General features: G+C 42.7%; 1 protein-coding gene and 1 long non-coding RNA gene across 5 annotated transcripts in view; one reads left to right on the top strand and one right to left on the bottom strand.

The window, feature by feature from the left end:
• Positions 1-257: 257 nt before the first annotated feature.
• LOC309862900 lies at positions 258-8963 on the top strand. Its single transcript, XR_014310779.1, has 2 exons — positions 258-4026; positions 4213-8963. It is a non-coding gene; the product is annotated as an uncharacterized lncRNA (long non-coding RNA).
• The window catches only part of TMEM154 (transmembrane protein 154), a 41103-nt gene continuing 19649 nt past the window's right edge, over positions 4363-25816 (bottom strand). The window contains exons 3-8 of one of the 4 annotated variants that reach the window (XM_082727327.1): positions 24382-24642; positions 24249-24287; positions 18575-18602; positions 17156-17241; positions 15094-15151; positions 4363-5816 (exon numbers count right to left, since the gene is read on the bottom strand). In XM_082727327.1, the coding sequence (XP_082583453.1) occupies positions 5801-5816; positions 15094-15151; positions 17156-17241; positions 18575-18602; positions 24249-24287; positions 24382-24642 (488 nt within the window). In that variant the 3' untranslated portion in view covers positions 4363-5800. Of the gene's footprint in view, positions 5817-15093; positions 15152-16203; positions 16393-17155; positions 17242-18574; positions 18603-18844; positions 22605-24248; positions 24288-24381; positions 24643-25816 lie in introns of those variants that run through there. The other 3 variants (XM_082727329.1, XM_082727326.1, XM_082727328.1) reach the window with 3 other exon arrangements.

Below are 25816 nucleotides of genomic sequence, written 5' to 3'. Positions count from 1 at the left end.
AGCAACCAGGTTTTACTTCAGCTGGGGCCTGGAGGAGGGATCTTTCTGCTTGTTGTTTGTCAAGGTGCTGACTAGTTTTTGTGACCTGCAAGAACTCATCCTTATTCACAGGTGTCTTCGTAGGATCTGTGTATGGTGAACCTGCCTGTCAGCCTTGCTCTAACTATTATAATGTCAATGTGTGGAAAATGAAATTAGAATTAAAGGCATGAAGAAAAGTGAGTAATCAGGACAAAGAGAAGGCTTTAGCTCTGAGATTTTCCTATTTTTACTTAAAAAATGTTTAAAAATTACATTCCATAGACAATTAAAATTTCATTTTTCAATTTAAAAATATTTTGCAAAGAAAAAAAGACAAGAATGTGTTATAGTATCTTTTTAGATATGTAGAAAATCCAATTAATTTTAGGGTAGATAATTTTGTGTAAAAAAGGTTCAATTCTATAGGAACTTTTAAAATTGTCATTGCTTCATTTATTTAAAGAGATATATAGATCAAAAGAGCATAAGTATCAAAGGTAAAATTTTTTATTTTTCATAGTCACAGAAATTAAAAGAATTTTCCTTTAAAAAGATGTTAATTCACCCCTTTACTCTCAGTCAACATTTTAGTAAACAAATACCTTACCTTCAAATAAACATTAATTTAAAATGTTAATATACATTAATTACATAGAAACTAATGTTAAAGATATTTTTTACTCCTATCTTATAGCACTTTATTTTTCAACTGAATTTAGAAATGTTTTTTAATTCCATTACTGCTGATTGAGCAATGTAGCATACAAACAGGTATGGACTTAATAATTTTTTTAATCAAAAATCATGCAGCTGAGAATAGAACAATTTATACATATGTAATGTATAGCTGGCATTTCTAAAGCCATAAGCTATGAGGGAAAAATAATATTATATATATTATTCTCAGCATGCAAGACAAGGGGAAAAAAACCCTAAAACCTTTCATCAGTGTTAAAACTTTAGTAGTTGTAGGGCGCCTGAGTGGCTCAGTCCGTTAAGCCACCAACTCTTTTGACTTTGGCTCAGGCCATGAGCTCAGGGTCATGGGGGTCAAACCCCATGGTGGGTTCCGTGCTGGGTGTGGAGCCTGCTTGGGATTCTCTCTCTCCCTCTCCTCTTGTCCCTCCCCGCTCCCTTCTCTCTCTAAAAATAATCAAACAAAAAGAAAAACAAACAAACAAAAAATCTGTAGGGATGCCTGGATGGTTCAGTGGGTTAAGTGGCTGCCTTTGGCTGAGGTCGTGATCCCAGGGTCCTGGGTTCAAATCCTGCATCGGGCTCCTTGCTCAATGAGGAGCCTGCTTCCCTCTCTACCTCTGCCTGCACTCTGTCTGCTTGTGTTCTCTCTCTACCTGACAATAAATAAATAAAATCTTTAAAAAAACCCACTTCAGTAGTTTTGCAAATAAATTCTAATCAATAATGATTTCTTACATGAAGCTTCCAAGGCAGAATTTCTACATTGAAGCCCAATGGTAAATACAACATCTGTTGATCTTACTGACGTTCTGAGAAAATACTTTATACTGCTTGAAAAATGAGAGAGTCTAATAAGGTAGGGTTTTTTTTTTTTTTGCAATATTTTCACTTAACTTTAAAAACAAGACATGTACGTGCTAAATTATCAACGATCTACCAGATTATTTTTAACTTGTTGGAAAACTATAATCACTGCTCTTTCTGGATGCTGACATTTATTAAACACTCAGAGTTTTCCTAAGTTCTTGATGTTATATATAATTTCAGGGGCTTTACCTAAGTCAGAGTAATATGGTGATTACTTTCCACTGATCTTAACACTGAAAAAAATGTTTCTTACTATTTGTAGTTTCTATGTGTCATTCATTTAATTCTTGCCATGCAGACCAAAAAAGTGAAAAATGTGAAGATCGTACTTTTTGTAAAAGGTCCAATTACTTATTTATGAAATACCAAAGGCCAATGATGATGCTGTGGTGGGAAGTGAGGAATATGGTTATCTGTGCACTCCACACTTGAAGTCCAGTGGAAGAAAATCCAGTCACCTTTGCTTGTCTTAAACAGCTCAGTTTTGTATTTCTAAACGTATACAGCACTGAAATAAAAGTCTCCATGTTATTGGATGTACTTTGGTTTAGAAATTTAACTTCTTGGGGCACCTGAAGAAGTTAAAGATGGTGGCTCAGTCGTTAACCATCTGCCTTTGGATTCAGGTCAAGATCCCTGGACCCTAGGACCGAGTCCCACATCGGGCCCCCTGCTCAGCGGGAAGCCTGCTTCTCCCTCTCTCACTCCCACTGCTTGTGCTCCCTCTCTCGCTGTCTCTCTCTGTGTCAAATATATAACTAAGAAAAACTTTAAAAAAAAAAGAAATTAACTTCTTAAAATATTTCAAAAAGAGCTTAGAGCATCTATGGAATTGATTTGAAAAAGTTTTATATAACTGAATGGATTGCTATCCTGTGAATATGACATTTTTTTGGAGAAAAGGTAGTAGGGCAAAAACCAAAAGAAATCAAGAAAACCTGCTGCGTATCTACAAATAGCCACCCCCAAAAGGACTAAGAGGAAAATAAGACTTTGGTAACCAAATGGGAGAGTGCCAAGGTAATGTCAAAAAACTGCTCAAACAAATTTAGGATTCATTGTTTGGATGATGCAATTATTAATCACAGTTACAGTTATTAATAAGCAATCTGACTAATTTCATTGCACGCTATTATACCGTGACTCTCCCGGTTAACTTAAGATTGAAGAAATGTTATCTGTGCATGAAGCTACTCTGGTCTGCCTGTTGTCCCTGTTACATGGAAGCCGAGATTCATCCTGAGTATCTTCCAAGTGTGAAAACATAGCATGTGTAAATTTAATTCAGCCTAAAATGTCAATGTTTTCCCCACAATGAGAATTTCAGCGGTGTCTTCCTAGTATGTAACTGTGTCTTATCACTCCAGTACATTCAGAATTTGTATTAATTCTGACGGGAATTTAAACTAAAGTCTATATTTTTTGTTTACTCATCATGGGAGCCTCCTTCCAGACATGGTGCAAACTGATAAACAATCAAAATTTAAAAATAGACAAAAGCATTTTTAAAGCATGCATTTACACTGCTAGAGGCATTTGCCCCTCCTCCCCCACCCCACCATGGCTCTGAAGTTTGATCCCTGCTATATGCCTGTGTCTGGATAACAATGAGCTCGCCAGAAAGAGGAGTCACATCATTGCAGTAAGAGTAGCTGGTTGATATCCTTACATATTTATTAAAACAAGTTTCCTGAGAAGTTCGACTCGACAACATTATTAACCTGGTTTGCTTAAAATGTACAAAAATGCAGTGAAACTTACATATCTTTAAAACATCCCCAAGTCAGATTTTGTTCTGATTGGCTACCCAATTAAGGGAAAATTAGTTAGCTGTTTATAGACATTAATCTGAAGCATAAAATTAACTTTGAGTTTAAAACAATTCTTAAAATTATCATAAATATATGACACCTATTGATTGAACAGTAATTAATAGATACAGGAGGCTAGGATTGACCCTTCACTGTTTTGATTCCTATATCTTGCCAGAAAAAAAAAAAAAACCCTTTAATAAAATGCTTGTATACTGTGCAATTACAGAAGTTAGTACATTTTTCAGAGATAAATTGAAAGGCATGATGCTGAAGTTTGTTTCTAGAATTTGAAATGATTTTACATACTAAATGAGAGTATTTTTATTGTATCGTAAAATATAGCTTCATCAAAATGAGATTCCAAGACCTCTTATAGTTCTCTGAACTTCTAAAGTCGCATTATTGGATGGTCTTGGACAAAATTGACAGGCCTCGGTGTTCCCCCCAAATCTTGGATACCTAGAGAGAAAAAGAAGGAATCAGAGAGTCTTCTGAGAGTCAAAATGTTGAGAAGGAACAAATTAACAAAATAAGCTGAAACGATGATTCAGAAAATGGCAGTTTTGGCATAAGTATCTGGGAGTCACTGTGGACCACAAGTTGAATATGAATGTGCAGAACAGAAGTGAGCTGGGGGGAGGGGGTTTGGGAGAAGGGGGTGGGATTATGGACATTGGGGAGGGTATGTGCTTTGGTGAGTGCTGTGAAGTGTGTAAACCTGGTGATTCACAGACCTGTACCCCTGGGGATAAAAATATATGTTTATAAAAAATAAAAAGTTAAAAAAAAAAAAAGTCATAAAACAGAACAGAAGTGAAAACAAAAATACCGTATTAGGATGTACTAACGAGAATATGACACATAAATCTGTTGAAATTATATACCATGAAGACGGTCTTTTGCCAAAGCTGTATGAAGTCTCAGGATAGCAGAATAGTCGTGGTTAAACACAACCAGATAGTTTTCTTTCTTTGTGTGGAAAGATCTCCCCAGCTTTGGAGCTCTGTCTTTAAAATTATGGGCAAAGTCCTGAAGGCGAGCGTGCCAGAGGGATTCCGAAAGGAGGGGGAGGGGCCGTTTTTGTTACGCTTTAAGGCGGCCTTTCAAACTCAAGACCCCAGATTCAGCAGCAAAAGTTTGGTGAACCTCATCTCCCCTCAGTTTATATGTAGAGAATAAAATAAATAAAGTTTTCCTTCTTTACTTCTTTCCTAGAATAAAATATCAGGTGTTGTAGAAGATCTGAGGACTCCCAACTTGCTAGATTGCTTTAAAGTAGAAAATTCAGGATTAAATGAGGAATGATTTTACGTGAATGGGAACGATAAGCAGACCCTTCTGCACCACTGCTTCTTGGCAAGGGTGTCAACAACTATGGCAGAGATCGTCCTCTCTGATGGACTGATTGTGGCCTCCTGGAGAGCTGTGTAGAGGAGGACACGAGGCTTGTCCCAGCCTGATAGGAAAGTGCACTGAGTGATATCTGCCACAGACACAGGTATTTCCTATGCCTATTCTGTTTGTTTCAAATGACCTTAAGGATCTCAAGAACAAAGAAGGCTGACAGCTGATCCTCCTGTGTACATGTCCTTTTCACATACCACAGGCAAGGCAGGTGTGCTGAGAGCAAGAATGAGGTCTGGGGAAAATGTGAACAGACAGGTAGGTGATTTTAGCTGAGAAGGAAATTACTTTGCTCTCTCACTGAAGATTCCTATTCCTCAGAGAAGGTCCCAAAGGGTCCGGCCAACTCAGAGTCCACAAGGCACCAAACAGCATCAGGATGGCAGGTTCTCTCTGTATGTCTTCTGGGCAGGTAGGTGAGCTTACCAAGCCCCTGGGATGATGTATACAGTGAACCACTCGCTTTGTTTTCTGTCTCTCCCATGATGTAACTTGCCTTGAGGAAAGTTCCTGCTGAACGCAGATGACCTATCAGAGGACTTGACTAATCAGAGGAAATTATCCAGAGCTAATTTGGTAACAAGGTGACCCAGAAGTAAGCCATATATAAAACAGCTTCCTGATTTAAACTCCAAGGAGTGAAGCAGAAAGGTAAGACCTAGAGAGCATGGCCAGAGTGAGTACAGGCAGTGAGAGGCGGGTGGACGGGAGGGAAGAGGCCCTGATGAGAGGTGGATACCATGTGGTTCCTCCTCCCTCAGCAGCTAGCATGGACGGCAGCCAAGCTTCTTCCTAGTGCTGCTCAATTGTACATTCTTCCAAGTACAGGTGATGCCATCATTAGGAAGAGTGGGCGTTGGAAGAAACAGCAAAAGGTTCTTGTGTCTATGTTGATTTGAAATTAATTAAATTTGCATCCTCTTCATCCTCTGTTGGCAGGCTAGCAAGCTCCCTCCAGGGCCGCTTCTCTTGGAAAACATTAGCACCATTCAGTTTCAGGATTCATTGTCACTGCAAAAAAAACAGAACAATCGTATATTTCCAAGAAGCTACTGAGAGCTGGTCGCTCCACTACGGAGGTGACTCAAGAAAACATGAACAGTCAGAAAGCCAACGGTGTCCGGCTTACCATTTCTGAACCAAAGGTTGGTTTGAATTTTTGTATTTGATCCCTGAGGAGGAAATCCTTGAAAGCCAAGAAATAATCCCTTAGCTCTTGCTCTAATATCCCTCCCTAGTGCTGATGTGGAAAGAACCAGATGGAGTTGGAGGTTCCCTCCCTTTAATTAAATCTAATCCCATTCTCTATGAATCAATGCCAAATTGCTTTTTTCCCCCCCTTTTAAAAAAATTTCCATGTGTTGTTTTTTCTCAGGAGTTTGTGGTCCTGGCGTGTTTTCAAAAGCCCATTTTGTTCATATCCACAAAGGTTCCTTCTCGGTGTCATTTAGAATTCAATCATTAGGCATCTTGGGGTGTGAGGAGACCTAAATTATGGACATGGTATTCGGACATGACTGTGCCGGCTGGCTAATTTGTGCTTTTGTTCCTAGCTTGGCTATCTTGGCCTTGTATCTGGCTCTGCAGCTTTTCCCAGTGAGACCACGCCTCCACCCACGGCTCCTGGAAAGCAAGCCACTCTACCCCTCCAGCTTCTTGTTTCACTTTGCTGTCCCATCACTCAGATCCCAGAACATCCTAAGTGACCTCTGTCTCCAAGAAAGTGCCTGAATGATAATAGCCAATAGAACTTCGTATCTCCTTAGCTCACAGGCATGGATGGTCTGCAACTGACTAGATTCATCTGACTCCTACTTCCAAGCTCTCCTGCTCAGGGAGACAGCATGTGTTTCCAAAAAGACTGAAGCAGTTTGATAGATAAATCGATCTATCCGTGGAAGGAGAGGGGAGGCTTTGGGTGGATGGTTGTGTGTTTGTGTTTGTGTTTTAAAGACGGAGGGAAGAAGCTGTGATTAGGGATGGGCAATCGATGGGAAAGGAGGAGGCAGACAGTTGTGAATAAAAGACAAATACCACAGCGAAACTTACCTGAAATGGAAAGCTGATGGAAAATTAAGACTTTTCCCCCCCAAAGAGCAGATATAACCACCCTTCACTTTGGTGACACTGAACCACTCTTCAGCTGGGCAAGGAGGTTCCATTTCTTGGAAATTGGGTGGTAGCAGGTAATTATTTCTAAGATCTAGGAGTTCATCTCTATGCACATAAGTAAGTCTCTTTCCTTCTGTGGCCTTATCTTGAAATGCCAGCCACTCTAAGCAGAGTGTAGCACAAAGCCGGATAGCAGTGGGCACAAGCCCTCTTTTGTCTATAGCACTGATCTGCACCCAGCAGTCCTAAAAGAAGTGATTTTCTAAAGTGTTATAAAACCAATCCGTAGTCTTTGTTGAAAAAATAAATACAAATAAGCAAAACAAAAATACTAAGTCATCCCACAGTTAACATCTTGGTGTGTACTCTCCCAAGCTTCCTTCCTTTGATAAAGATATACATTCTTTATGTGCAAAAAGGGGATTAAAAAAAGGGGGGATCATATTATGCATTTCATGCTATAATTGGCATTTCTCACCATCACTCACATACAGACATCATTCCTTGCTAATAAATATACAGTATCTTTTTAGCAGCTACAGAGCCTTCCATTGTCTCACCAGACCGAAAAAGCATTTTTTAAACTGTATTCTTGAGATTAAATGCGTTGTCTATTTCCGATTTTTAGTTTTTATTTAGTATAAAAAATCTTTGCACAATTCCAGTTGTTACCTTTGCATAAACATACCTAGGAGAGGAATTGCCAGGTTAAACTAAATGCCATTTCTAAGCTTGAATGGCCCATTGGCAAATTATCCCCTTCCCTAGACATTTTGTACGATTTACCTTCCTCCCCACACTTTCTTTAGGGAGATTTCCTTTCCCCACATCCTTTCCAATACTGGATATTATTGTTATTATTTTTTAAAGATTTTATTTATTTATTTGACAGAGAGAGACACACAGGGAGAGAGGGAATACAAGCAGGGGGAGTGGGAGAGGGAGAAGCAGGCTTCCCGCTGAGCAGGGAAGAGGGTATGTGTGTGGGTGGGGGGAGGTGCAGATGGAAGGGGAGAGAGAGAATCTCTAGCAGACTCCCCGCTGAGCATGGAGCCCCACGAGGGGCTCGGTCCCACAACCATGAGATCAAGATCTGAGCCAAAATCAAGAGTTGGACACTTAACCAATGGAGCCACCCAGGCGCCCAGACAGCTATGCTTTTCTGATATGATTTTTGACCTGTGTGCCATGCCTTCAACCAATCCCCACCTTAAGTTATAATAATATATTCTCTATTTTTTTCTGGACTTTTTTTTAAACATTTAAACTCATTTGGCATCTATATTAATCTAAAGCATGAGAGAACTCTTAATTTTAATCATGACATTGTGAAGTCTTTCAGGAGTACAGTATGTCTCTATTTTTAAAAATCTTTTTATGTCCTTCCATAAAACTGAACAGTTTCTTTTTACATTATGCCATCTATTTTTTGGTTAAGTTTATGTCTCAGTATTAAACACCTCCTGTTGCGTTTACAGCAGTACGCATGCTAGTACGTGCTAACAGTGGCTCTTTCACACAGTAGAAAAGAGCACAGGGTCAGGTGGCCAGAGCTTGAACTAGGGTCCAGCCACTTCCTTGCTGGGTGACCTTGGGCAAGTGCACTTTTCTTAGCCTTAGTTTTCTGTTCTCCTCTCACCCGCAAAAGATATATAATAATCTATGCATTTTATAGCGTTGTTGCAAGGAGTAAGTGAGGGGTGCCTGGGTGGGTCAGTCGTTTAAGCTTCTGCCTTCAGCTCAGGTCATGATCCCACGGTCCTGGGACCGAGTCCCGCATCGGGCTCCCTATTCAGCAGAGAACCCACATCGCCCTCTCCCTGCCGCTCCCTGCTTGTGCTCTCTCTCTCTGCCAAATAAATGAATAAAATCTTAAAAGAAGACGAAGAAGAAGAGAGCAAATCTAAGGAAGTCACTGCTCTACCGGCCTGACCTACAAACGTGTGAACATGTATTATTCTTATTTTGCAGAGTCTACGTTAGCAAATGTTCGTTGGTTCAACATAAGCTTTAACACTGCATCCAACATCCAAAGGCTTTAAGAAACCATCTTCCAAAAACAAACTTCCCATTTCTGAGAAGAATGTACTTCCCTGGGGTTTGTTGAGAACACCCTGTGAGCATTTCGAAGGTGTAGCCTGTGACACTGTCCACCAAGCAGAACCTGTTTCCTGCGAGCACCAAAGAGCCCGGGAGCCCACATGTGGCACCCTGCTCAGCTGCGTGGACAGTGAGTGGTGTGACGGGTCCTGCCACACAAGACGCTCTCAAAGCCGACTCCCGCTGCCTCAGGGGCATCAGGTCATGCCTAGTGTCCAACACTCACAGGCCTGTGTTCACCGGAGGGGTGTGGGCCTGGGAGGAAGTCGGCACCCTGGGGTCAGGCCCACCACCTGGGCCTGGAGACATTCTCACTCGCTCGTTCCTTCCTTTATTTAGTTAGTGTGTTCCCTGCTGTCCTTGGCAGCTGTTTATCATCTCTGTGAAACCATGAAGGAAGGCCGGGCGTTTTTAACTCTGGCAAACCCTCGAGTTCCCTGTTAAAAATACCTTGGCAAACCGCCACACGATTGCAACAAATAAAGTCAGGGATCCTGCCTCAAACCTCTGTTGCTTGCCTCAGTGTTAATTCTGGCAGCTTTAGTGTCTTGTCGACGACAGTGGCAATAGTGAGTAATTTTTTCTCAGAGTGTTACATAGATATTTTAAGAATGTGGGACAGCTTCCCCAACAGCCTTTATAGTAACAGGCCTACTACTAACTGTAAAAACAAATTGAACTATGACAAAGCCTCATCTTACGATTTGTAAGAAAGCATTTAATTGGAGCGCTCGCAGTGAAATGAGGACAGAATCGGCTCTGAACACCTCGCTTCCTAACTACCCCTGGGTCGCAGGCGGGAGCAGATCAGCCATCTTGGTTCTCCTGACCAGTATCTCCTGACCATTATCTCCTGACCAGCTCCCTCCGTAGGACCACGGCCAATGTTCCCTGGCTCCGAAGATGGCAGTAAACCGGCATTAAACATTTTTCATGTTAGGATGCTCCCAAACTTGGTTTGGGGGCAGTGCAGAGCTCAGTATGGCATAAAGTCACCTAACAATTAGATCATGTTCCCTTTCTCTTCTCCAATATATCCTCCCTTCTCCTTCCCGAAAGGGGCCAACACGAGGTGGGGGGTAGGCATGGAGGTGGGGGGATGGGGTTGGGGGTGTTTATAGAGGTCACACATCTGGTTAACATCACAGCCAGGCCTAAAATTCATCCAACACACATAGATCATGCCTGCAGCAGACACAGTTTCTGGGCCACTCCTTAAGCAATGTTGTGGTTTATTAAATTTAATACATCTTCTCTCACCCACAACACGCACGTCACATGCACACACGTACAACACCTGCATTTTAACAGTGTTATTTGAGGTTATCATCCTGTGGGATTATAAGCGGTTACTCGGTGCCCTCTGATGTTACTTTTTATCCCTTATAAGACAGCGCTCAGATTTGAGGGAAACCAGCTGCCACTTAAACATACTTCCTATTGAATACTTGTTGAGTTTTAAAGGACTTTTGAGAAACTAGAAAGGAAGAAAGGAAAGAAACTCACGAAGAAAATAACTAGAAGTGGCCACTGAGATATACTTGAGTGGAGAAGCCAAAACAGTTCACCAAAACTGCTGGTTTCTCACTATTAATGGATCAGTCTTGTCAATGACTGTACGAGATGATGGCCATGCCACCCACCAAATACTGTCAGGTATTAATAACTTCATGGTGGCTGTCTTTCTTGCTGCTGAATGTCCCTCCTATTTTTTCATCTCTAATTTGTCTTTCAATATGTGGAATGTCTCTTATCTTAACCAGTTAATAAATGTAAATGAAAATGTAGTTTTAAAAGACACACTGAGTTTTATCATAAACTTGCTGGGTAAATTGGACAAATCACTTACCCTCTCTGATTCCAGGTTTACTCATACAGATCAGTTTATTCTAACTGGTTGAACTGGCATGATGCAGACCATGCCAGGCTCATACTAGGTGTTCAGCAAATATATTTTGTAAAACTACATCAACAATCATACTTTTCAAAAAAAAAAAAAAAAGACAAAGAGAAGAGCAGAAACAGGAAGAAATTCACAAAATTCTTTATTAAACTAACCTGGATTTTCCCAAGAAATATTGAAGCGATCCATTTTTATGTCACTGAGCTCAGACATGAATCATAAAATAAACAGCAGAATCATTACAAAACCGGAACAGGTATGCTGTTATTTACCCTCTCTGACTAGCTAACTTCCTAGGTGGTAGAACCTAGGCGTCTGGTATGTATAAAATGCTGTATAAATATCTTCTTGTTTTTTTGTTATTAATGTGCCTTCAAAATTCTAAATCCACTTGGAAGGAACCAAATCAATTTTCCCCTAGTCTTTCCTAATGCTATTACTCAATATGAACTCATCACTGTGGCCAGTTGGCATACAGGGAAAGAAGATGGACACGTGGCTCATATTTGTGTTTCCTTTTCTGTGGTTATTCACCTAAGCTTGCCGAGACAGAAACACTTGCAGGAAACTGTCTGATTCTAAAGGCCTCGGGGAGAAGGGACAGGATGGCTAGACCTTAAGCACTGTGATGAAAGGAATTCTATCCTTCATGTGGTTACAACTATCTAGTGGCATTTAGGAAGATGCTGGGAGAGTTAAGAGTAGACAATAAGGCAGTGCATTCTTTACAGAGAATTTAAACAGTAATAAAACCAACTCAATAGATCTGTTTTCTGTTATCACTGAGTGCTGGCAAAGCTTAACAATGCCACTGAATGAATTCTCTTCAGCTCCAGGCAGACCTCTCCCACTGCCCCACTGTACCCCCTAGACACTATTCCACTGACGCTATTCCCACTACTCCTCCCATAGTGCCTCATGCATAACAGGTAAGAATTAGGGGAGAAATACTAAGGTAGGAAATAACATAAAACTCCCCCTCCTCCACAAGTCTTTTTTTTTTTATCTTATTGATTTTCTAAAGACATGAAAACCCTAGTGTAAACTTCCCAGAGTGCTTCCTATGTCTCTGGCCCTTATGAAAGTCCTGTGCTAAATGTTAGGTTCCACAGCGTCAGAGAAAACGTCCATTCCGTGAGGACAGGGCAAGGTAATGAACAATGGCTGGCCAATGGGATATGTGGGAAAAGATCTGAAAGACCTGAGACTAAGGACCCTAATGAAAAGTCTTCACACCCCATGTGGTACGTTAAGGGTAGCATGGTAACCAGATGGACTCCCTTTTTCTAGAAGCACATGGACTTTATATATAACGGAGGTTCTGTGTCAGAGGATATTTCTAGCATTAAGAAGGATTGAACACTTCAAATGGGTTCTGGAAGTCTTAATGTAGTAAGAGGAGGGAGACATGTGTTTTCTACTAAACTCACTCTCCAGTGAGTACTTTCTGAAGCGTTGTGGTCTACAGCACACTGCCTGAATGGGAGAGGAAGGATGAGTCTCCCAGGGAAAAGCCAGTGGGGAACTTTGGGGGCAATGATGTGTCAAAGTACATTAGCCAATTGGTATGGAGCATCAACAGTCAGGGACGTTGTGCAGAGTATGTGGGAATCCTCTGTCATTTCTGCTCATTTTGCTGTACAACTGAAACTGCTCTAAAATAACAAGGTTGTTTTTTGTTGTTGTTGTTTTTTAATGCCCAACCACAGATATGGATGTGCCTGGCCCCTTGGACACAGTCTCCTTAGCGCATAAGGCAGTAAATTTATGAATATCAAATTTAAGTTAATAATAATAATACCAGGGATGCCTAGGTGGCTCAGTGGGTTAAGCATCTGCCTTGGGCTCAGGTTATGATCTCAGGGTCCTTGGATTGAGTCCCATGCCAGGCTCCTACTCAACAGGGAGCCTACTTCCCCCTCAGACTGCCACTCTCCCTGCTCAGGCTCGCACGTGCACATGCTCTCTCTCAGACAAATAAATGAATAAAATCTTTAAAAACAATAATAAGGGGCTCCTGGGTGGCTCAGTGGGTTAAAGCCTCTGCCTTCGGCTCAGGTCATGATCTCAGGGTCCTGGGATCGAGCCCCACATCGGGCTATCTGCTCAGTAGGGAGGCTGCTTCCCTTCTTCTCTCTCTGCCTGCCTCTCTGCCTACTTGTGATCTCTGTCAAATGAATAAATTAAAAAAAAAAAAACCTTTTAAAAATATAAAAACAATAATAATACCAGTACTTATTGAGAGTTTATTTTGTGGCAGGGTTTGTTCTAAGTGCCTTATATCTTTCCAAGTTTTTAGTAACTAACAATTAGATTTGCTTTATAATCTTGTACTGCTCTTTGACTAATCAGAAAGTACCTATATACCAAAGCCTGGGGACTCACCATTGCTGTTTCCATATGCCAGTGCTGGCTTCCCCAAGAGGGAACAAGGTGAAGCCAGGCTGTCGTCCTATGAATTGAGACCAGATAGTTCTGGACCAATGGAAGAATGCAGACATTCACCTTGAAAATCATAGTTTAGCATAAAGCAGCCCCTCCAAATAGCTTAAGGCTTTTTGTCATACAGGCAGAAATGAGCTCAAGTTTATTCCCAGGACCAACCTTTCAATATTTCAGAAACGTGATTTCTAAGATGCTCTCACAACCCCATAATCCTCTAACATTCCTTTTCTTCTATGTTGCCAACAATTTCAAAGATCAAGAGGCAGGTACCTAAAAATCACTGATGTTTCACATCATGTGAGGGTGCCCGTCAGAGATACAGTAACAAGATATTTATAGGGTTTTGGTGGTGATGTGGGTGAGCCCACATGAAACATAACACAGTGACTCATTTTTAGGTAAGATTAAAATGTGGGGAAAATACTCCTTTGTAATTTCCTTTGTGATACTCCCCCTAGCATTTTCTTTTCTCTCCTCTGCTTGTTATATCTGGCATCTCATTTAAACAGGATAGGCTCTTTTCTGAGCCAGTGACGAATTTTTAACATGCAGATACCTGGAGAGGTAATCATGACTGAAATATTCAATAGGAAGTGGATTTCGTTGTCAAAGCTGAGGTGTGCCTCAGTAAGAATGTGGAGGCCTGATGTGTGACATGGGGGGAGTGACTACATCTCAGACAGGGTTGAGGGAAAGGTGCAGAAGAAGGGTCCAGAAGACGAGCATCTGACTGCCCCAATCACTATCAACAATCAGTCTTCCCTTGTGAAGCTCCAGCCTCAGGGACTGCCCAGTGACAAGGGACTACATTCTGGAAGCATTTAAGATGACAAGCACAGGACCTTTGGTTAACATGGAGGGAGAGAAGACGGGTGGTGTTTATTCTGCTCAAAAGTTTCTTCTATTTAGTCCCACAGAAGCATGAAGTCCCAGTCACAGGCTCAGTCACATTCTCTGCTCACTGATCACCTCTGAGTCACCCCTACCAACAACTTGATGCCCCCCAAATCACAGTGGTGCCATGTGGGATAAGGGACCGAGCTGCTGTGTCATCAATCCTTCCTACCGCGACACTTCTCATGTCCCGACCAAACAATTCTCTGATCAAAAACACCTCAAACATGGTCATTCCATCCTCCCAAAAGATAACAGTTAAACACCATTACGGGGTGCTGAACACCACCAGTCCTAGAGGCCAAAATCTTCTATCAAGCAGAGCCACCTAGTGGTAGGATGGAATATGTTTATTAAATTCTCATTTAATTTCTCTCCTGTAACAAATGACCCAATCCAGGTGGGGTTTTGTTTTGTCTTGTTTTTTATATGTCCATTTTGCTCACTTTTAGGTAAAGTTATTCCCTTTAAGATGGCCACTTCCATCTGTTTTCCATACCAAACATCTCTTCATCCAAGCTAAACAAGCCTATAGTTTGTTATAATCAAAAATTTGGGGACTATAATGGAAGCCTACTCAAGAGTGTCTCTTTCGAGGGGCAAGAAAATGCCAGCGCTAATTTGCTTCTGAAGATGGAGCCACTAGGATGTATACTTTGCATTTTCCTATTTGCCATAACTCACACTTTCTTTTCTCCACATGACACAGACATATATCCATGTAAACCGTCTCGTGAAATTTACAGGCAAAGAGACAGTAAGCAAAAGGTCTCACCCATAGTCTCCCATCCTCACCCCCATAGACCACTCATCAGCAGTGGAAACTAGAAGTACCTTGGGTTGTGGTTTGATTCCTTCTCTTCCTTTAAAGTAGGTAAACATTCACAGTCAGCTAGACAGGGGGAAAAAAAAAAAGCAACCCATTATTAGTCACCAAAACTCTGTCTTTTAGCCACAAAACTCATATATTTGAACATCACATTTCCCTGATCTATACAGTTCCTTGTGCAGAAATGGCCTCACTAGGGAGTTCCAGAGGTTAAAAGATTAATGATGGCAAGGCTCTTGAAATGGAAAAAGCATTAGTAGCACAGATACAAGACTTCAACATGCCTCTGGCCTGGTTGGAAAGGGCACAACTCATCATCGCCTGCTTATTCAGTCCCTGAAGAACCCCACTGTGGCTCCAAGAGCTAGAATCTGCATGTTTCAGGTTAGACACTGGAATAAAATAGCTTTACCAGAGGTCCTGATGTGCCTGCAGAATGATTTCAGTCAAGATGCCCAATCGAAAAGCCGCAAGTAAACTGAGGAAAGACTAACCTTCTTAAAGCCATCAGAGCTCTCTCCTATTATGCCACAGTTACTTTTAAGGAAAAACAAAATCCATCCCCTCCATCATGCATGTGTCAAAATAACGCTCTGCTATGGTGGTGAAATAGAAGTGCTTTATTCCAGGTTTCTGATTTAGTGAATGTGCTAGGATCCTGATTTTGTATTACAATGATCTCAGGCACAAAAGGAAATAAGAAAGGTTATCTTTGGGTAGTATGTATTTTTTTCTCCTTTCTACTTTTTTTTTTTTGCATTTTCCATATTATATTACATATGCATATTTTATAAACTAAAAATAACAAAATGAAACTACCTTCAGGATTATCTCTGTGACCCACTCCTATCCTTAAATGCCCTATGGAGCCATTCTTTCCTCAATATTGTGCTATGAAAAGCAGTTCTGCTCAAAACTATACAAGTTCCTGAAGGGTTCTAATCTTTTGGAAAGTTTATGTTGATAAAGCCTCTGGTACAGTCATTCTAATGACAGGTCTCTGGATTTGGACTTCACTATTGTTGAACCTGATAGATCCCAGGGTATTTTTTAAAGATGAGTGCTAAAAATATGAATGATATGGTAAAATAAATCATGGATTTATTCATTTAATCGGAGCATTAAAAATAATTTATTGATTGGGGGCGCCTGGGTGGCTCAGTCGTTAAGTGTCTGCCTTCCGTTCAGGTCATGATCTCAGGGTCTTGGGATCGATCCAGTATCGGGCTCCCTGCTCAGTAGGAAGCCTCCTTCTCCCTCTCCCATTCCCCCTGCTTGTGTTTCCGCTCTCGCTGTGTCTCTGTCTGTCAAATAAATACATAAATAATCCTTAAATTAAAAAAAAATTATTGACTTTCTAAAGGAAATTTAAAGAAGAAAGAACAGCTACCATCATTTTTAAATTCAAATATTAATTTAAGGAAATGTAAGGAACACATACAATTACTGCCAGCTATCAACTGGGAAATAAGTTAAGGAGAATATTTGTAATACCACTATATTAGCATTGTCCCATAGAACTTGCTTCAGTGATGGAAATGTTCTAGATTTACGCTGTATAATATAGTAGTTACAAGCCACAAGTGGCTAGTGCACACTCAAAACATGGCTAGAGTGATGGAAGAACAAAATTTTTAACTTTCTTTTATTTTTTAAAATTTTAATTTAAATGGTCACATATGGCTGGCATCTGTTGTACTGGACAGCACTGATCTATGTAAACTATATGTGGTAAACTTTTATAACCATATGCAGATTAAATTCTACAGTCAGATGCTGACTTTTTCCAGATAATTAGGACCTGGAGAGTTCCTCTCTTGAAAAATAAAAAAAATACCATTTTCTTCTTTAAAGAGGTCATTTGAAAAGCTCCACAAAAATAAAAACAAATGGCACCAAATGAGGCCATCATTAAGGATGGTCAGACCCAGGTTCATGATCTGCTTGTTCCAGATCTAACATGGATTGGGCTCACACCGTCACACTCCAGGATTTATGGGTATTTCCAAAACCCCTCAGCCTTCTCAGAGCAGAGAAGACAGAAAAAGCAACTTTAGGTGACCGTACCATTTTTATTCATGCTGTTCATCCACTTGTCAAGCTCTTCCATCTCGATTTCCATAACAGAGGGTGTGTCCTCCTCAAAAATGGGGCTACAGGGAAGCAAAAACCGTGTTGAAACCCAAAGAAGCATGGTGTGAGCCTTTCCTTTTGGGAGAGCCTGGAACGTTGTGTGGGGAAAGGTGACCTTGATCTCATGAGTGACACTCCGGGGCAGATGGGGGGAGGGCGGGGTTTGCCCTCGTCACCGTACCAAATTCTAGAAGGAGGAAAGGCTAGAACTAAAACAAACCTTCCTCTATCACCGATCCAAAGACGGAGGGCACAGAGGAAGCTCAAAGGGAGCCTCTGACCGCCCCCTAGAAGGTACAAACTTGTGCCAGCCTTCCAGTATGACGAGCCTCAGGGGAGTCGCCCTGTTGAGCATTTTTGCCTTGCTTAATTTCACTTCCCTTTCTTTGAGGTTTCTGATCTGTGCCCCAGGTCAAGCGGCCACTGTGAACAGGCTGTTTTCCTCACCTCTCCTTTCAATTCCCAGGCTTTTCTGTCATGGAGAAATAGAGCCCTTGCTTTCAGAAACCCACCGGCCTCACTTACCAGGGCTCAGAATCCACCATTATGGGAAAGAAGACCCTGTTAATGTAAATGGTATTGGGGAGGAGGACCACCAGCTCTGAACCGCAGCATGGGCGTGACACCATGTGGAGGAAGTGAGCAAAGTGTCTAAAGAAGCCCAGTTGCTGGCCAGGGAAGCGGGGGCAGAGCAGGGCTGGGGGGGGGGGAGGGCAGGCAGCGGGGGCGGGGGTGGTGACAGGGTCCTAGAACACTCTTCTAGTGGAATCTTGCTCTCTCTCTCCCTCTCCTCCTTACCCTCTTTCTCCCCTTTCCCTCGCTCTCCCTCTCTCTGTCTCTCACTCTGTCCTCCCATTCCCTGCGCCATTCCTCGTCCTCTCCCTCACCACCCAGACCATTCCCCTCTCCCTCCAACCCAGTGTGGTTCTGCCACACGAACTTTAGGCTTCTACCAGTGCTCGCCTCCTTTAATACCAGGGAACCTATCTTTCCTGGTGATAAAATGTTTAACCAGAATAAACGAACCAATATCCTTGAAATACACCCAGAATCAGAGTATTGAACTACAATGCCTTTGGAACTGTTAGCAGTCAAAAGAGATTTTTTTTTTTTCTGAAGAGGACCTTGTGTGTTGCCCAGATTCCTGAATTGGGGTTGGAGGACTAGTGTGCATCCGCCTCCCCTAGGAGGCTGCTCAGGGCCCTCTCCTGGAGTCCAGGAAACAAGAGCCCCTCAAGGGTCCCTCAAGGGTGTCAGAACAAAAACTCCTAAAAAGGCAGGGGGCTCTCTAATCTGCTCCTCTTCCTGAATCCCTGTCCTCACTGAGCTGGGTCACAGGCAACGAGGACTTACACTTTGATGTTTTCACTTCCCAGTTCACCTAAAGAGAAGAAAATACAAAGGTCATGTTAGTTTTCCCTTTTTATTTCAACCACAGCTGAAAACTCCTTTACGAAGATAAGAGATGACTTCAAATAGCATTTTTAAGGGAGCAATAGTGAGCCTGAGTCAGACATGCGCCATATTGAAACGAGGTCCTCATCCGTATAAAATCCGTGTGTTTGTTTTTTTAAGATAAGACGGTCCTCTGAGAGTGTTTACCTCAAATCAGAAGTTTATCCCTTTTTATTTTTTTAATCCATATAAAGAAGAAAACAGTGTGAGGGAAGGCATGTAGGAATGAGACAAGAGGGATGGCTCCTTGGTCCCTTGCCCCAAAAGGTCCCATTCAAAACATCACTGTTGGGATGCCTGGGTGACTCAGCAGGCTAAAGCCTCTGCCTTTCACTCAGGTCATGATCCTGGGGTCCTGGGTTCGAGGCCCACACTGGGCTCTCTGCTCGGTGGGGAGTCTGCTTCTCCCTCTCCCTCTGCCTGCCTCTCTGCCTACTTGTGATCTCTCCTCTGCCAATTAAGTAAATAAAATCTTAAAAAAAAAAAAATCACTGTTGCATCTCTGCTTGTGACACATCAAGCCCAACACTGTGACTGTGCCTTTGTCCTGGAGCAGGCTGTGGTAACCTCTGTCAAGGGCTCTCCTCGAACTCTGCTCTCACCCTTGCGGCTTGCTTGGCTGGAGTCTTCACTCCCCTTCTGGTCTCAGTCTATACTGTCTCCTCAAGGAGCACCCTATATCTGAAGGAGGGCCCACCTTCCCGTTGTTCCCCAGCCCAGCACCTTTCTTACTCCTTTATAGCATTTGACCCAATTTGTCACTGATCAATTCATCGGCTTAATTTTGTGTCTCTCTGGCTAAAACATAGCTCCAGAAGGACAGAGATCATGCCGGTCTTGTTCGCTCTGATGTCTCTCACCTTCCATCCAGCTAACACAGTAGCCAGCAAACACCTGGTAAATGAGTATTGAATAAATGAGAAGGTCTTAATATGGATGGTCCAACGCAGATTAAATTCATGTCCAATGCTTCAGACTTCCGTAATGTTGTAAAAGTGCAGCTTTGAGCAAACCAGCTTTGTGTTGCTGTGGGCGAAGTGAGAACCGGATAACAGGACATCAAATGCCCATCAGGCTCCACATGAACGTGCAGCAAGAAGCAGACCCCGGGGCCCCAGTTCCAGCTCTGTTTTGCTTGGCAGGGAAACAGATGCTTCCAGAGAAACGAGGCAGTGATGACACGTGACTGGAGAGCATAGGCCCCCAACACCTTCTATGATGTGAAACCATTGAGAAGCAAGCCACTTTGCAGAGGTCCCCCGAACAGTCAGATGTTCCCGATCCTCGAAAGTCAGGGGTCTCTTTTTGCCAGGCCTGCAGAAACGCAGATCCCCATTGAGGAAATGCAGCCGGCAGGCACCTGGAACCAAGCTCCTGGAAGCCAGGAGCCGGTGTCATTTCCTGGGGGTTGGCAAGCTTCCATGGTGTTGCTGATCCAGGAAAGCTAGGCACAGATGGAAGTTTCATGCCATGACTGCCTACCTTCCAGGGCCTCTGGGTTATGCCTTTCTGGCCCTGGTAGGAACCGGAAGCTCTCTGCAGATGCCTGATCCTCAGACACTTGAACTGGGGAGAGAGGAGTATATGCATCTTGCATTTTTTATGTATTTTTAAAATCTCAAATTGACATGCTATTTCCTTAAGGGATTTTACTGCACAATCGAGCCTCTCCTATAGGTGACCTATAGGATCCCTCTGTTGTGTCACCTCCCCCCTTTCCCTCCCCTCCTTTCCTGCTTAGTAACAAGCCCAACCCCCAAACATACACTAATTTCTCAGAGAGCAAGTGGCTGCACAGCTCCACCATAGAAGGCAGGGGTTTATTGTTTATAATTTGAGCGCCTGCAGGCTTTGTGGCAAGCGAAAGCCAACCCTGCATGCAGACGACAGAAAAGTTTAAAAACCCATTACAAAAGTGCTCCAGACGCACCAAACACGAGGCTCCTGTAATCAGTATTCAAACAGAGCAGAGAGCCTTCTGTGGCCTCATCTCCCCTGCTCTGAGACCATTACCCCTGGCCCAGCCGCCATGGCAACAGAAAAACATCTGGGAGAGCTCACAGGCGCCGAGCATTAAGCCAGGAGGGAGACCAATTACATGTCCCCAGCAATCAGGCGCTGCCCGCACCACTCCACCTGGCCTCTATGTCTTTATTAAGAGCCATCTACTCCCTTTGCAACCGGCGGGCAAATGCACCTCTTACACAACCTCCATCTGCTCTTAATTCCGTCTTTCCTCCTACAGTTCTTCCATTCCATACCCTCCTTCCCACTTTGTCCTCCCCCTCCAGTTCCCAGTTACTCCCACTTAGCCACCCGTGCCCCACAGTCAATCACTCTCTTCTGTGCACCTCTGGTGGTGGGATTGCTGGGCTGGCAGGGCAGTGGGGGTGGGGGGGCTTCGCAGTGGGGGCCAGAGCCCCATAGGAGACTGGCTTGCATAAGCTTTTTTCCCACTCAGAACCCTCAGCAAGAGAGAGAGTGTCTTTCTGGAGATGTACTGAGCCGTGCCAGGTGCCAAGGCATCACAGCCTGCCTTAAGTGAGGCTTTCCTGCCAGCTGTTTTCCCTGCAGCTCTGGTAGAGACACAACCCATGGAGACCCTTAATAAGTGTTAAATAAGAACAACTGCAAATGTAACTCCTGGAGGTCTAGGAAGGACAGTAGAACAGAGTTACCGCCCAGCACTTTCCTTCTCCTGGACTTGAAATGGACAAGCCCAAAGGAAGAATATGATTGCCAGTCGGAAGAAGGGTTCTTGCTACAGGTGTTGGCCAGGTCCTCCCCTGTCATCAAATGTCCAGGCTTACTTCCTGGTGATGAAGAACACACCAGGCTCTATTCACATGGGGGAGGGCGGGGAACAAATGTGTCTATTTCTAACTTGCTGAGGGGACATCATCCATGCCCTCCCACAAAACATTGTTTTAGATGTTTTCCAAGCAAAATGCTGGTCTGACCCAGTGTGACAGTTTTATTTCTACTGGAAAAAAAAAATATTTAAATCAGATTTTGTTAATTTGAACCGTCTCCTTTTATCTATTTTTTAGAGAGCTGGGAGGGGGTGCAGAGGGAGAGGGAGAGAGAATCTTAAGCAGGTGCCCTGCTGAACATGGAGCCTGATGTAGGGCTCGATCTCAGAACCCTAAGAGCATGACCTGAGCCAAAAATCAAGAATCCGACATTTAACCAACTTCTCCACCCAGGCGCCTCTCTCTTTTAATTGACTTGCATTATAACATTAAATATGGACTTCAGCAGACATGAGTGATCAACTTTCCAGCATTTAGTTTGTTTGAAGAGATACCCGTGTGTTAAGCAGTGAACCATCCATATCTACAGTAAAGGAAATATTCAAACAAAGCTCTCTCTATCAAAACTTGTGATAAGCAATTGTTTTGAAAACCTAAGATGTCTGTGTTGTTTCTCTTAAAGTGAGGTATATTTAAAACAAAAAGAAAGTGCCAATTTGTATCAAGAGTAAGTTTCAAGTTTTTCTTTATCTCTGGGAATAGGTAGATGCTCTTCTAAAAAAAAAAAGAAAGAAAAAGTGCTAACACAGTTTCATGAACTCGCTCTTTCAACCACAATTATCGGGCCGCTGATATATGTGGTGGGCTACACACTGTGTCAGGTAGAAGGGGCAGTACTCATAAGCAGCAGCAGCTACACAACATGCCAGCTACTCTTTTTCCTAAGTGGTTTACATAGATGAACCTATTTACTTCTCACGACGGCTCTGTAAGCCCAGTGTTGGATTTGCCCATTTCACAGATGAGGAAATTGAATCAGAGAAGTCATAGGGCTAGGGAAAAAAGCCACCCAGGCAGTGTGGTTCCAGAGTCCACACTCTAATCTCCAAACCACACCATTAAACAAGATAAACAAGGCAAGTCCTTGGTTCTTTTGGTCCTAAAGAGAACAAAACCTAGTAAGAGAGACCAAAAAAAAAAAAAGACCATGCACCGTAAGTGAGACCATAGTCTGTAAGAGCCGAGGAGAAGAGGCCATGATTCATTCATTTTGCCCAGGGAGTTATTACTCAAGGCTTCACAAAAACTTGGGCATGGAAGAAGAAGGTGGCAGGTTGCCAAGCAGGCAAGAAGGAAATCCCAAACAGGAGAGTAGTGTCAACCAGTCATGTAAGAAAACATCGTGAACTTGTAAGCCAGGCTCTGGGAGCAGCAAATACTTGGGAATGTGGCTACAGTACAGGGTGCATGAGCCCTCTGAGAAGGAGGCCAGTTCTTGATGGCAAATGGCTTTTGAACTTGGAGATGCTCACGGTGAAGTTCCATGAAAAATCCCTTTCTGTATTTAGAGCCTGAAAGCATGCATATTTGAACGGACACCCCCATCCTGCCCCCCAAGCCCCATGACATCATTAGATAAGACGGGCTACTGGTCTACGGTTTAGGCAGGAAGTTCTCACTGTCCCTGAGGTTAAAAAAATGGGGTTCAGACAGCTCTGTTTGCTTTATCTTTTTCTTTAGCTTACAAAGGAGCTCCCATGTGACCCATGTTACTAGGTCACCCTGAAATTTCAAGCAGTGGAGAAACATGTGTTTTTTCGACTCCCTTGGAATCTATGATGTTGGCTCTTGCCAAGAAAGCTAACACACATCAGTGCGCCTTCCCTAGTTCGCATTTACCATACCTGCTGGTGTAATGAAAATGACCATTTATAGCTCCTGCCAAGAGCTTAAAGGCTCTGCCGGTCAAGGACAGTGAGCCAGCCCTGCAGGCCAAGGGCACGATCTCAAAGCCAGAGGTGTCCTGTTAGTGAGTGTGAGGAATATTGAGTGAGTTTTGTATATACATACCAATATGTAGCTCATTAGCGATGTTCTCATTCTTGAGTGATTTTTGGAATAACCAAAGGCTTCAACTTCAAGTCATTTTTACCAGTACAAGCCAAAAGTACTCAAGTCTGCTCTGGACTTGGAAAACCCTGACACCTAGTATTTGTTGCTCCTCGATTTGGAACTGAATACACACAGAGGGATCTCTGACCTAGGGAATTCTCCATCAGATTGGTTTCAGAATGATACTGGTAATCTTCCTCCTACTAGGAATCTCATACGAAAGTTAGCATAGTTTTAATGAGAATAAGAGCCATGCTTACTCGGGTCTTTTCATAATCAGATTGGGATGGGGCATGGAGAAGAAAACAGTATCTTCAACAGAAATATACAGAATATATCGTATATTATACACAGAATATACGACGGAAGAATCCTCTTCCGGTGGAGAAGAGCCCAGGGTATCAACCTTCCCTGCCCCAATCCCAAGCCGACCCACTGCTTCGCCACTTTGAATGTTTCCTCCAATTTAGGGAAAGCTGCATGGACCTCTTGGCCAATATTAGATAAGGCCCTCATCTGGATTAGGTACAGAGATGACAGCTGTGTGTTTTAAATCCCAATTTAGGCCAAAGCCATTCCCTTTTTGAAAAATAAGGGAATAGTCATCATTTACTCTTTCGTGTAGTCCTGGCTGTTCAACTTGAAAACCTCCCCCTTCTTTTACCTCCCCCACTTCCCACTCCAGACAGCGTTAGGATCCTACTCACATGTCTGTAAGGCACTCTGAGATCCTCGGCTAGAAGTTTCTGTGTAGAAGAAGCAAAAAAATATTTTGTTTTACAGATGGTTTGTTAACACGTGAAGCAATTGTCCAGAAATGGGAACATACAAAATATTTACCTTGTTTGGCTTTTTTTCTTTTATAGCGTATTACAAGGATTATCACTGATAAAAATAGGAGGGCAAATAAAACCAGTGGGATCAACACCATTAATACAAATTCTAACTGATTCTCATCCTCGTCAAAGTCGCTGAAACTTGAATTTGCAGTGAGTGCTCCTGTGGTCACTGTATCAAATGTATTTTGTATATTAAAATCTTCATGTCTTCTTTCCTCTTCCAGGGACATATCTGCTGACTGTTCTATTTCCTCAAAAAAATCTGTAGGGACACACACAAAATTGAGATTGCCATGGAGACAAAGCTACTATGTCATGTTTTCAATGATTTTTAAATACATCCTACACGCATCCCGTGGTAAACTTGGTCCTCTGCCTTTGATTTTCCAGTTCAGTGTGACTGAGTATCGATTAAACGTAAATGGAACTCAGGCTGGGAGTATATTGAACATGGGATCAGAGTCTGGAGAGAAACCTTCCACAAAATGCAGTCAGGTTAGCCCTGACCAGGTACGTTAGACAAGCTTGCGCAAAGGGCATTGAGAAGCTTTGTTGTGTCAAGGCTGATATTCCAGAACATCTCCTATAGGGGATCATGCTATTTCAATAACATTTCTGGGTAAACCTAAATTCGTATCTACTAGAAGTGAACTACTTTCCTTGCAACACTTGTGTATAAAGGAACGCACACTGTCCCAATTTTCTTTGAAGATTTTATTTATTCATTTATTTATCTATTTAGGGAAGCCTGGGTGGCTCAGTGGGTTAAAGCCTCTGCCGTTGGCTCAGGTCGTGATCCCAGGGTCCTGGGATCAAGCCCCATAATCGGGCTCTCCGCTCAGCAGGGAGCCTGCATCCTCCTCTCTCTGCCTGCCTCCTCTCTGCCTACTTGTGATCTCCGTCTGTCAAATAAATAAATAAAATCTTAAAAATAAAAATCTCTTATTTATCTATTTATTTGACAGAGTGTGATTGTGTGTGCTCTTGCGTGAGGAAGGGCAGGATCTGAGGAGGAGGGATGGAAGGAGAGACAGAATCTGAAGCAGACCCCCCACTGAGCACAGAGCCCAATATGGGGCTCGATCCCACGACCCTGAGATCATGACCTGAGCCCAAACCAAGAGTCCAAGTCTCTGACACTTAACTGACTGAGCCATCCAGGTATTCCAGACTGTCCTAATTTTTAATAAAAGGTTACCTATCAGTGTGGAAGAATTCTTAGAAACAGAGGTGACTGATTGGGTTTCAGTGTCAGTTCCCACATAGTGCAGAGTACTGAGTCTCTCTAGGATTATCTGACAGAAATTTTCCTGGGTTCTAAATAAAAACACAGCGTGTACTTCGTTTGTAAGGCGACGTTCTCAGGAGGAACTTCCCCTAGGGACTGAGGAAACTACACCAATATTTAAATGTATTTCATAAAAAGCATTTTCAGA

The sequence above is a fragment of the Mustela nivalis genome (assembly GCF_964662115.1).
Source record: "Mustela nivalis genome assembly, chromosome: 4".
Taxonomy (NCBI): domain Eukaryota; kingdom Metazoa; phylum Chordata; class Mammalia; order Carnivora; family Mustelidae; genus Mustela; species Mustela nivalis.
Note: the sequence above shows the minus strand (reverse complement) of the source record. Positions and strands in the feature narration are given on the sequence as shown.